This window comes from Podarcis filfolensis, assembly GCF_964270895.1.
Source record: "Podarcis filfolensis genome assembly, chromosome: 12".
Taxonomy (NCBI): Eukaryota; Metazoa; Chordata; class Lepidosauria; order Squamata; family Lacertidae; genus Podarcis; species Podarcis filfolensis.
In genome coordinates, this window is record NC_139614.1 from 33953639 (window position 1) to 33965765 (window position 12127).

At 41.2% G+C, this 12127-nt stretch overlaps 1 protein-coding gene across 2 annotated transcripts in view; it reads right to left on the reverse strand.

Annotated features, from left to right (window-relative positions):
• ITGA8 (integrin subunit alpha 8) overlaps positions 1 to 12127 on the reverse strand; it is a 125531-nt gene that overhangs the window by 22185 nt on the left and 91219 nt on the right. The window contains exons 26-28 of one of the 2 annotated variants that reach the window (XM_083578507.1): positions 10663 to 10785; positions 6962 to 7075; positions 4380 to 4947 (exon numbers count right to left, since the gene is read on the reverse strand). In XM_083578507.1, coding sequence (XP_083434633.1) covers positions 4744 to 4947; positions 6962 to 7075; positions 10663 to 10785 — 441 coding nt within the window. In that variant the 3' untranslated portion in view covers positions 4380 to 4743. Of the gene's footprint in view, positions 1 to 4379; positions 4948 to 6961; positions 7076 to 10662; positions 10786 to 12127 lie in introns of those variants that run through there. The other variant, XM_083578506.1, reaches the window with a different exon arrangement.

Consider the following 12127-nt stretch of genomic DNA (forward strand, 5'->3'; position numbering starts at 1 on the left):
TTTAGACGATGGGAACGTAATTCAGAACACACAGCATTTCCTATTTTGTTATCATATCATATCTTGGTTTCAGCTTTGGCAAAACTCCAGTTCTGAGACTTCATTGCCCACCTTCCATTCCACACCTGGGAAACTCTCCTTTGTTTCGAAGGAAGATCTCCCTTCTCTGCTCCACAACCAACAGATTCAGGGGCTCATTGTGTTATAACATTTTCAGTGAGGCCAGCATTCTCATCTCACCAGTGCAAAGTGTTTATATTCTTTGGAATTTCCGGCAGCATAAGCTTGCTCACCCCCACCCCATTATGTTAGGGCTACTTTCTGCCATTGCAGCTGCTGTTCTGAGCAGGCCTCCTTAAGTTATGTTATCTCTCATCAGCGGAGAGGATTTATGAGTACACTAATCCCTGACCTTTGCACTGGAAGGCGGGCCTTACACAAACCACACTCTCATTTGAAGGGGCATGTGCTTTTGAGAAATGTGTCATTGTTCCCCAAAGCTGAGAGCTAATTCTTTGCTTTTATTTTAGTAACAAGAAGCCAGCTAAGCAACTTTCACTGAATTTTAGTCTCGGCAACATCGGTGGTTTCCAAACGTTTTGGGGCCAAAGAAATAACAAAGGGAAGCCGTCTAGACCTGGGAAAGGACAGGGTGATCCAGGAGGGGTGCCTGTGAAATACTCTGCTTCAGTGTAGCATCGTCTCCCATCCATATGACAGTATATGTCAGGAATGGACCGTAAGCAATGCTGAACCAAAACTGTCTTCTACATTGTTTTCCCTTTCGCAATTGTCAAAAGGCCAAATTTCAGCTGCCCTGCCTAGGTGGTGTGGCAATAGCTTCGTTGTTTGGGAGTGCACCTTGAATATCCCAGAGAGAGCTACAAAGGTCCAGTTTTTATATATATATATTTCTAGGAATCAGTATATTTGGGGTTATGTATGTACCAAATTTCCAGGCTTTCTGATGGTTTGTCAGGAAGCAAAGAGCAATTTTGATAATCCCACCAGACCCCAGTGTTTTTACAAATATAATGTCAGCATTGTAACTTATAAATCAGAGACCATCCTGTGATTCCCAGGTTTGGTCTATTCTGTAACCACGAGGTTTCAACCTAAAACAACAGTTCCCATTCCAATACATGACCTCCTACAATGTTTTTGTGTATCTCTTTCTTAGATCTTTCCCCTTCTCTGTTGTTTACAGCTACTGAATCCCCAGATGATCTCAAACATGTTTAATATTATTCCCCAAGTGTATGACCATAACATTTTTGTGCTGTTCAGTCTCATTCCATTTCTATTACTTGGGTTCAGGAGGTCATCCCATTTGCCCTGTATAATTTCTTGACCTCCATCTGTAGTAACAATACTGCCTCCCTACTTGGGGTTATCAGCAAATGTCATCAATGTACTCCTACTTCCCTTGTACTTCCATTCCCAAAAATAAAATGGGTCTAACACACTTGTCCTTAAGGAGCTCTATTAATTACTTGCCTTCAACTTAAACGTCTACTTTTTGGCCAAAAAGCAGAGGGCATTCCCACCCTTTAACAAACCCCTAATTATTTTATACACAAGTTTTCCATTCTGATTGGTTACCCTCTATATACCATTGCATAAACAACTATATACAACTTTTAGAAGACATCTGAAGGCAGCCCTGTATTGGGAAGTTTTGACGTTTTATCATGTTTTTGTATTTTGCTGGAAGCCGCACAGAGTGGCTGGGGAATATTATTATTATTAACAGAAATATTAATTTATTGGTTCTGCTGTATTTCCTTTGGGGAGCAATTTGGCTAAAACTCTTAAAACAGAAATTTTATTTGACCAAGAATTAGCTATTTGAAGAATGAAGAAAGGCTGCTTAATGAATGTATATGAAAATGGGAGTCTTCAAAGAGTCTAGTGCAGCATTAAAATCTTGGCTATAAGATCCTATAAAGATTCTGCCTTTCCGCTTTTTCCAAATTCTGCAGTGTGTTCATTCCAAAGCTTACATTAAGCAATTCAGCACCCCCAACCCCAGGGAGTGTTATATGCTCATCTGCTCACTTCCAAACAAGCTACTAACCATACAGCACTGCATGCAATTTATAGAGAGATTTTGAACGAAGAGCATATCCTGTCTTCCTCATTAATTTGACATTATCAGACCATGAAGCGATACCCCACAGTGTCTAACTGATGGATGAGCAGTTAAGGGAATCAGCCATTTCCAAAGACCCTCTACAATACATACATCAACTTAAAAAATAAAAACTTTTTTCACTGCAGTGTATGTTCTCTTTCGATGATGAGCCTGCTTTACTAACAGCAACTCCACCACATGGTATTTCCTGGGGATTAACATCTGCCAAGACTTTTTTTTTTTAAGTTGAACTGTGCCTTGGGCCACTGCATCCTCTCAGTTGCTTCTTAAGCTCCAAGACGTACTCTGGAATTCAATTTTGATCACTGAATGGAATCTGAAAGTGGAGGGGGGGATGGTACAATGTCTCATTTCAATATCCAATTTCAGACCCTCCAGGTGTCCTTGTTTTCCAAGGACAGTCCTGGATTTACAGAAGCCGTCTCGGTTTCTGATTTGATCCCAGAATGCCCCACTTTTCCTTAGGATGCCTTATTTTCATCGGAGAAATATTATTGGAGGGTATGCAACCCCCAAGGCAGGGAGATAAGTAACTATACAACCTTTAGAAGACATCTGAAGGCAGCCCTGTATAGGGAAGTTCTTTAATGTTTTTATATATGTTGGAAGTCCTCCCATCCGCTTCCAAAAGCTGGGCAAGTGCTAACTAGGCTTTGGGAAGAAGGAAGGAGGATTCTAGGACCTTGTCATAGCCCTCACGCCTCCTTCTTGAAGTGCATATAGTGGTACCTCTGGTTAAGGACTTAATTCATTCCAGAGGTCCGTTCTTAACCTGAAACTGTTCTTAACCTGAGGTACCACTTTAGCTAATGGGGCCTCCCACTGCCACCGAGCGATTTCTGTTCTCATCCTGAGGTAAAGTTCTTAACCAGAGGTACTACTTCTGGGTTAGTGGAGTCTGTAACCTGAAGCATTTGTAACCCGAAGTGTTTGTAACCTCAGGTACCACTGTACTAGACTTTGGGAAGGAGGCAGCAAGGTGCCCTCTTGGCTCGGTGCCCTGTGAGCGGGGAGGAACTGGTTGTGATGCCCTAAATCTACCTCTGTCTGCATGTATTCAGCTGAATGCAAACAGATGCCTCATTGCAGATGCTTGCACTAAATGCGCGGACATTGAGTAGGCAGGACCTAGTATCATAGAATAAAAGAATCATAGAGGTGGAATAGGCAGCTGTTCCTTACGGGAATCGAACCTGCAACCTTGACATTAATCAGCATCATGCTGTAACCAACTGAGCTACTCACCTGTAGCATAAACTATGTTGAAGCAGGGGCAGTTGCCCTTACCCATGTATTAATGGGTAGCTTGTTGGTAGAACAAATATAAAACCTGTTTTATATAAAACGTGTTTCTTCCCACCCTCTTTGGCACTGTGATCACAGAGTTATGTTCCAGTGGTTCAGCGATCTAGAGAGCTTCATGGTCTCTGCTTACAGTTGTACTCGTATCTTTATCACTCTCAAGAGGATCAACACCCTTACCTAGGTATGTTCAAACATATACCTTCTATTGAGGTGTTGAAAATTCTGACCCTTAGAGTTTTGGCAAATGAAAAACACATGGGTGCCTGGATTCAAAAGAGTTAAGCACTTCCAATGCATGCTGAGAACAGTAACTGCCTGCATACTGGCAAGACTCATGCAGAGGTAATTTGGAAAGCACACCAACCTCCTGGCCCACCTAAGTAGTGAAAAACAATTTAACGAGTTCTTGGTAGGCATGTTGATGGATGATGGTGCCTGCTTTGGTCTCAATGAGGCACAACAGCAGAAGTCAATAACCCACTCGAACAGATACAGGGGTGGAGGCCAAGCAAGGCATATAAGGACAAAAGAGAGAGAGAAAGCGAGAGAAACATGCATCTGGCTTGCAGGTGGGAATGTTGAAAGAGGAGGAAGAAAAGACGTTATTTTAGCCAGTTGGAACAGTTGACTGCATCAAGTCAACTGCATCAAGTAGGGTTCCTATTTTCCTCTCAGGAGGATCTGAATGATGTTCCAACCTTTGAAACTATATTGGCTCCTACACCAGAAGAGCCAGCCCCAGAGAACTTCATCTTGCTGAGTTATGTTTGAGGGAAAGCCGTCCCTTTCAGGAGGGAATACGAGTTGCTTGGAAGTGCAAGTGGAGAGAGTGCTATTGCCCTTGGATCCTGCTTCCAAGAGGCTTCTGGTTTGGCCGCAGTGAGAACAGGACGGTGCACTAGATCCCTTGGCCTGATCCAGCAACACCACCAACCTTCTTATAAGGGACAAAAATCCATGTTCCTTAATTGAGGCCTTGTGGTAGTTCTGAACTTTGCTCCCCAAACTGAAGCACACTGTGAAACAACATTTTCTGGTCATGTTATTGTAATAATGTTAGTCCTGCTTCACTGAAAAGAGGGAGAGGTTACACCTCATTTCCTCTGATGTCTGGCATATTTGGGTGGAGGAAAGTGAGAAATGTGCTGTTGCCATTTAAACGCACACTTTGGGAATTCACTAGCACTCCTTCCCAGCTTGAGATCCAACTAGTAGGAACCAAGAAAATGACCCTGAACAAATGCCATGTAATACAAGCAATACTTCACTCCAAGATTATTATTTCAAAAATTGCATTGTGAGAGATCATTGCACACAAATGTTGTTTGTAAAAGGTAGAACAGCGTCAAACAAGTTAGGGGCAAACTACACCAATGATTTATGTTCAGAAAAGCTGTTTCAGGAGTTGCTCTTTTGAATGTTGAAGAAGTTGCCTTATCATGTCCTTCTCCATATCTTCTCAACTCCAAATCTCCCTGAAAGAAGCTCTGAAATGTAGGGGGTGGATAAAATATTAAATATCCCTCCTCCTGCTGCTTCCCTGTTCAAAATCACAGCTTCCTCAAGTTGCTGTTCAGGGCATCGACCCATATGTTTGCATGCAAAGTACAGTTTGCCTCTTTGACTAGAGTTTATTTTATAAACACATCAGATATGTCATAAATTACATAAATGGAAAGCTAATAGAAGTCATAGTGGAAACATGATGTAGTCTTTCCAAATAAGGCTATTTCTTTTTTTGTATGAATTAGGCAATTGATGATTTGCTGGTTCAGCAAGGCTGACTACAAAATTTAACATATGTTCTTGTTTGCATTCAAGCTTTGAAGGAAAGCCAGAAACTATCCTGTCCTTTCTTGGCTCTGATTCAACTGCCTTCATTATCTTTGTTGGCTCATTGGGAGACCCTAGGCTGCTTGTTTACCCAAACATGTTTAATCATCTCGCTTCATATTACTGCAGTTTGTGATAACATTTTAGGCTTTAAGGCGGCAGACTACAACTTGCAGTGAGGCAGATGTCACTTTAATATTTCAGAAAGTTAGAAAGTTGTTCAGTTGTTTTTTTTTAATCTATATAATTTATTCACTCTTTGAAATGAAACATGTGTTCTTTATTCCAAAAAAATAAATCACAATGGATTAAATACTCGGCAGGATTACACTTTTGGATCTGGAAGGAGAAGCTGCTGTTCCATTATTTTGTTTAATGTCATACTGAACGACATAGGGTTGTTTGAAGAAGAAGAAAAGTGTTTCTCTTTTTAAAACTCCATTATCAGACATTTTGCACAGATAGTTGGTTAGACAGGTAACTGTGTAAGGCAAATTTGGGGGAATCGGATATATTCATTCAAGTTATGTGATCCCTGAAGCATTTCAGCTTATGCAGATGAGGGCAATTCTGGCTGCCTCAAAAGGAATGTTGCTGCTGGATCTACCTGTATGACACCGGTCTCTGCCAGTAGTGGATGCTGTGGTATGGCGGTACTCACCTGAACTCCCAACAGCTGAGTCACTGCTGCTTACTGAGAGGAGAAGGGGTGCACTGGTGAGATGAGCGCAGTGCAAGTGCACCAGCAAGAGTGCCAGATTGGCACTGCTGGTGGTGTTTGCACCATGCTGACCTCCCTGCCTACTTCAGAGGCTTAGCTGTTGAGGGGACAGGTGAGCACCACCAGACCACCACAGCATCTATTACTGGTCCCTGAATCTTTCCTGAGGATCAATGAGATCCAGTGGATAACTGGAAATAAGGGTCACTTGCCTTTCCCCAATAATTTCAAGGCAGCGTCACACGTTACATTGAGTATGTCCTAGCATGCTGTTTAAGGGAAAACTCTAGTGGAGAATTCGTAAACATTTCTCTCAAAAGGTGGGGCTGAGATTGTATTCCCCAAACAGTTAAGTTGTGCCCACGCCATCTAGAAACTTCAAAGGTTTCTGAATGGTACAACCCAGAGCAGCTTGTTACTAGCGAAATGTGTAAGTGAGACAATTGACTGTCTCACCTTGGAATGAAAGGGATTCCCAAAGGTATTTCAACATTGGTTAGAAAGTTGAAATGTGGCACATACAAAAGAGGCATGCATTGTTTTACAGATAATGCTAAAACCCGAGATAGGAAATTTAGCCCGAGCTTGAGACTTGGACCTCTGGCATGGAGCAAGCCAAGCTGCACACAGAAGGGAAGACCGGTGTTTTGAAGTTCACTTTTGCCTTTACACACTTGAATTGGGGTTTGGTTGGAGGAGATGAGATTTCTAGTATCATTCAGGCCCAGGGAAAGGATGGGGAACCTATTGCTCTCCAGATGGTGTTGCACTACAGCTCCCATCAGCCTCAGCCATGTGGAGGGCTGCAGGTTTTCCTACTCCAATCTAGAAGCAGCCTGTAGCTATGATTTCAGAAGCCAGAAGGAAGCTTCATTTTGCAGTACATAATACACATACAATACACAAAACTGAAACATTTCCCAATATTTTAGCTTGCATTTTCTTACCTGTAGAAATGTTGAAGCCCACAAACGAGACCGTATTTTCAGTGCAGCACTTTTCCCTCTTTCTAAGAGTCCCACTGAACAAGTTATCATCAAGCACTCCACATTTGTGCAATTCTGTACAGGAAACAATACGGCATTCTAACTTTTGGTATCTAGACAAATGCATTAACAAACAGTGTGTCCTGCATGCAATGTGCATTCCCAGCAAGATGGATTTTCATTTTTGGAAAGGAAAAAGAGACTGAATTTGTGTTTGTTTGGTTTTTTTTAAAAAATGAATTACTTAAAATGCTTATATAGTCATAAGAATTGAATCTATGTTTCCTTGGAGACACTTGTGTACAACCTAGGTTTCTGCAGTGGAGAATTAGCAGATTTCATTCAACACAATACTCTCATGGTTTCATTTTTGTTATTTAACCAAAATCCCAACTTTAAAAATGAGGAAACAACATATTTGAATTTTACTTGGGGTTGAATTTTAGTGGGGTCTCCATTATGGTGGACTCTAATGCACCCATTGGGTGAAAACCTTGTGTGTGAAAATTATGAAACATACATGGATAGATCATCTAATTGGCTTAGTTAGGCTAAGACTACTGATGAGGTTTATGATAAGAATTATCAGTATCAAGGTTAGTTAGTGACACCGAGAGCTGATCAGCTGTAAGCGAGGATGAATTGAAGGGCACAAAGGAAGACACCTGCAACATACATACATATATTATGGCACAATAAACACCAAGTTGTAGAGCTTTTATGTTATCCCTGACTCCCCCAACACTGAAATTGACACTTTAATGTTAGAGCTCCTCCAAGCCTCTTTTTTATTGCACAATCATGATGATTTGTGCTCATGATGCTGTAGGAGTGGTCATATGCGAACTAATTGTTTGCACATGCAAAGATTTTTTGGGGAGTCACACTGCTTCATTTCCAACCAGTGCATCTCCTGTAATGTCTTGCTGAAATCCCTTAACTTTTTATACCCCACAAATGTTCTGTTTTCGGTTTGGTCCTGCTTTATAGCCTGTCCAGACAGCAATAATGTGGTAGCACTGGAGAAGAACTGCAGAAGCAGAATAAACCCACCACTAACGCAGTATCGTTGCATCAAGAACATGTCACAGAATACACCCGCAATAAAACAACAATTTGGAGGGGCCCTGCATTTCTGTGTAATGATGCTCTTTCCGCACAACTGTATCTTAAGAGAGGAACTGGATGCTTTGGATTGTGAACTCCCTAAATGGCGGTGCGAAGTTAAATTTGTACAGAAAATTACGTGATGTTACATAAACGTTCAGTTCTCCATGAGAGCTGAATGAGAGATTGTGTTTTCTCAACTTGTGTTTTCTCAGCTCCCATCCACTTCCTCAGCAGGGCCTTGATTATACAGAATTTACCGAAAGGCAATGTTTTAGAGGACATGTTTGTTTAGTTTCTCTTATTTAATCACTCTTTAATCTAGCTTGATTTGTTTATCTCTCTGTCTTGTAGGAGCAAGCGAGGTATGTATTATTTTTTCAATTCATAATCGCACTAGATGAAAGAAAGAGTCACATAATGAAAGGCTTCAGCAGATATTCCAGGGGTTTTTTCAGATGTATGTAATTTGCATTCTAAGGGTGATTTTGTTGTTAATATTGCAGGAACTGGATGAACTTATAAGCCCAGGATCCAAAGAACCTTGCAATTACTTTTCTGCGCACACAGGGGTTTTAACACCCCCCCATAGAAACATAAGACCCTTCCTGCCCTCCACCTTCCATATGGTAACTCTGTTTTTGAAACTCCCCTCCATTCCAAACACTGTTTGGCACTGCGCTTGCTGTTAGAGGGGGAAATATGTCAAAAATTCTACTATGCTAAGGCAAACCCTGTGGCTTGCCAGAAGTAGATTTTCTGAATCCCAGCCATGGGCTGCAATCCATGGACTTTAATATTACACAAGATTTTGAGCAGTTCAATATGTTTGTTCTCCCTCCATGCTGGGGGATGTTCCATGATGTGCACAATGAAATTGTGTACGGGGGGCATTCCTTGCCCAATAAACCAAGGCAGGCTGTCATGAGAGCCCCTGAGTGAGTACTGCAGGGGGATGCTGAGACCAGTGTAAGCAGCAGAGCACAAGGTAAATGGTGTGCTCTTCTCTCCCTTTAATCATCTCTCTTCTATACTATCCAAAAGATGACATGAGAAAGAGACACAGTACCAAATGCTGTCAGGCAAGCACAATAGTAGTTGGACCAAACTACTGAATAAAAGATCTGGTTCTGTTTGTTTTTACTATATAAAATGCAGATCCCACACACAGTTAACATTGGGGCTAAGCATTTGCAGTTGTTGAATCTGTACCGGCAAACAGGCAGGCCAGTCATTGTGGGAGATAACAGATAATGAGGCATTAAACAGTTTTTACGGCTGAGCGGTAATATTTTACAAAAGGTGGTCTCCATGGAATTTAGAATACATTTTAGTTTGTCTCTGGCAATTAGAATAAGAAACCAAGATAACTGTAAGAAGATTTTCATACTGCCAAATTAAAACAATAACTGATTTCAGATTTTTCTCTTGAATTTCTTTCCTAAGGTTGCCATATTTCAAACAGGGAGAATCTGGATGGAAGAGTTGTTGAGCTCTCCCCCCGCCCCATGCATAATCTGAATTCTGCTCCAAATCATTCCCTCTATTTGCAAAATTCAGGGGTGAGTGACAAACTCTATGCAGCCAAAATGGCACAAGGGGGAAGGTACCAGTAGACTTGGTGCAATCTCAAGCTTTGCAGAATGAAAAAAACAAAACCTAAGGGGGAGAGAAAAAACACACCCACCCTAAAGTTTGAGGGGAGGACAAATCACTTGCCCTCCCCCACAGATGAAAGAAATTAAACTTAAAGAAAAAATAAAATGAAAACTTAAATATTAGTCTTTTAAAAAAAAAATCTGGAAGAACTGGTAAACAAATAAGCAGTTTCTTGTTGGCAGCTGTCCTAGTGTTCAAAAAATAATACGTGACAGCTCAAACCGGGGAGGAGGATGGATGGATGTGCACTGGCCATGCCCATTTCACCCTGACCTTACTGTTGCAAGTGGGAAGATCTGAAGAGGGTTCCTTAGTGTGGCCCCATCTGTACTATACCTTTAATGCGGTATCGTACCACTTTAAACAGCCATGGCTTCCCCAAAGAATCCTGGAAGCTGTAGTTTGCTAAAGGTGCCAAGAATTCGCAGGACCCTCCTTCAAAATCCCTGAAAATGAGGGAAGCCTGGGCAATATGTGAAATTATTATATTTAGATTGTTTTGTTTTATTTAGATGATTTTGGGAAGCAACAGTATCTCTAACAGCACATGGTGTCCACCACCTTTGAGTTACTGTCAGAAATTTCATATTCATTTGACCATTTGAAAATTGGTCATCAGGACTGCAGATCTGTGTGCTCAATTGCCAGACATTCTTTCAGACAAGCTGTAGTTATATGTGGTAGGCCATAAACTATTACATAAGTGTTTCTGCTTCTGGTTCTTTCTCCGTGTAGGAATAGGCAGTTAAAGCTCGCAGCATACTCCCCCAAACACGAAGGGAAGTGCAGTTGTCACTGGTCATACCAACACTAGAATAACAACAGCCCCCCACTCATCCTTAAGACTGCACCCAAAAGTCTTCAGTGTGCAGCACTGTAACTTTCATCCATCTCACCAGAACTTTTGCAGAGTTCTTTTGATGCTCCACCACTTTGGCTTCCCTCCGTCCAACATAGTGGGGAATGGAGGAGTTGCGTAAGAAAGCAGCGAGTTCCGGAGTGTCCTCTGGGACAGCAAACTGCAAAGGGAAAGAAGAAAGAGCTGTGAACATAACTCTGCAATTGCTCTCTAACAGAGATCTTGGGTTTGCTATTGACTTTTCTTCTTTTCGTTTAACAGCTCTACCCTGAGAGCTGATACTTTGCCCTCTTCAACTAGCAAGAGGATTAACTACAGCCAGGAAGGATACTGTAAAATATTTTGTTTTAAAGACTAGATAACAAGATTGGTTTGTTTCTTTTGCCATCTGATTAACTTTCATGATGATATTTTGCTTTAATTAAACTCCTGAGCCTAGGGTTCCATTTATTTTCATCCAGGCAGAAATTTCTGATTTCTAGAAATCTTCTGAGTAGTTGTTAGTATTTTTTGGTACCAGTAAATACTTCTGGTATGATCAGGATCAGGTTGAGTGTGTGTGTGTGTGTGTGTTTACTTTCTGGGAAATGAATTATTCCAACTGAGGACTTCTGCACTGCAATGTGGGGTGGGGGACCTTTGGATGAATGGCTCCAAATATAACATTTGTAGATTAAATCTTAGAACTTACATTTGTTTTTGTTGATATGTCATTTTTTTGTTCATAATTATAATAAAATTATTTTAGTTTCATTTTTTTTGCTTCTCTGCAACATAAGGAGGACGTCAACTTTGGAAGAAGCAGAGAGAAATCGTTTTCTGATGTGAGTCGTGCGACTAGAATAAATGTGCCATTTTTCACCAGGGCTGAACAAATTAAAGCAGAACATTATACAGCTCATATGACAATGCTGGCAATAAAAGTGATCCTGGTATTACTCCAGGAAACAAACAACTGGAAAGATCTCGTGGGAGAGCAATGAAGATAATAATACAGTTTAGAACACATCACACATGACAGAAAGAAGAAAAGCAGAAAGAAAAAGGCATAGTTGGGGGAAGTAAAGAGAGAGAGGCAAAGACCTGCTTCATGTGACAGGGAGGGGGGGGGCAGTTTCTCTTAGTTTCTCATTTTTTGAATTTTAAATTCAGTTCTCCACATTTCCACATCACTTTGCAATTATTTTTGGAAGAAAAGTTCTCATGAGGCCGGAGGAACATTGCCTGGCTGTAAGGCGTGAAGGCCGCTCCCTGCAAGGCCTTTTCCACCTGGCCTAGGTAGCGGGGCCCACACTCACCCAGTCCTACTATGTTAAATATGTATTCTGTAGTTGAGCTCCTTTGTAATGTTTTATTATGAAATCTTTAAGATAATTTTTTTTGTTTTCTGTTATGTTGCTTTGACTGTATACCGTATTTTTCGCCCCATAGGACGCACTTTTTCCACTCCAAAAATGAAGGGGAAATGTGTGTGCGTCCTATGGGGCGAATGCAGGCTTTCG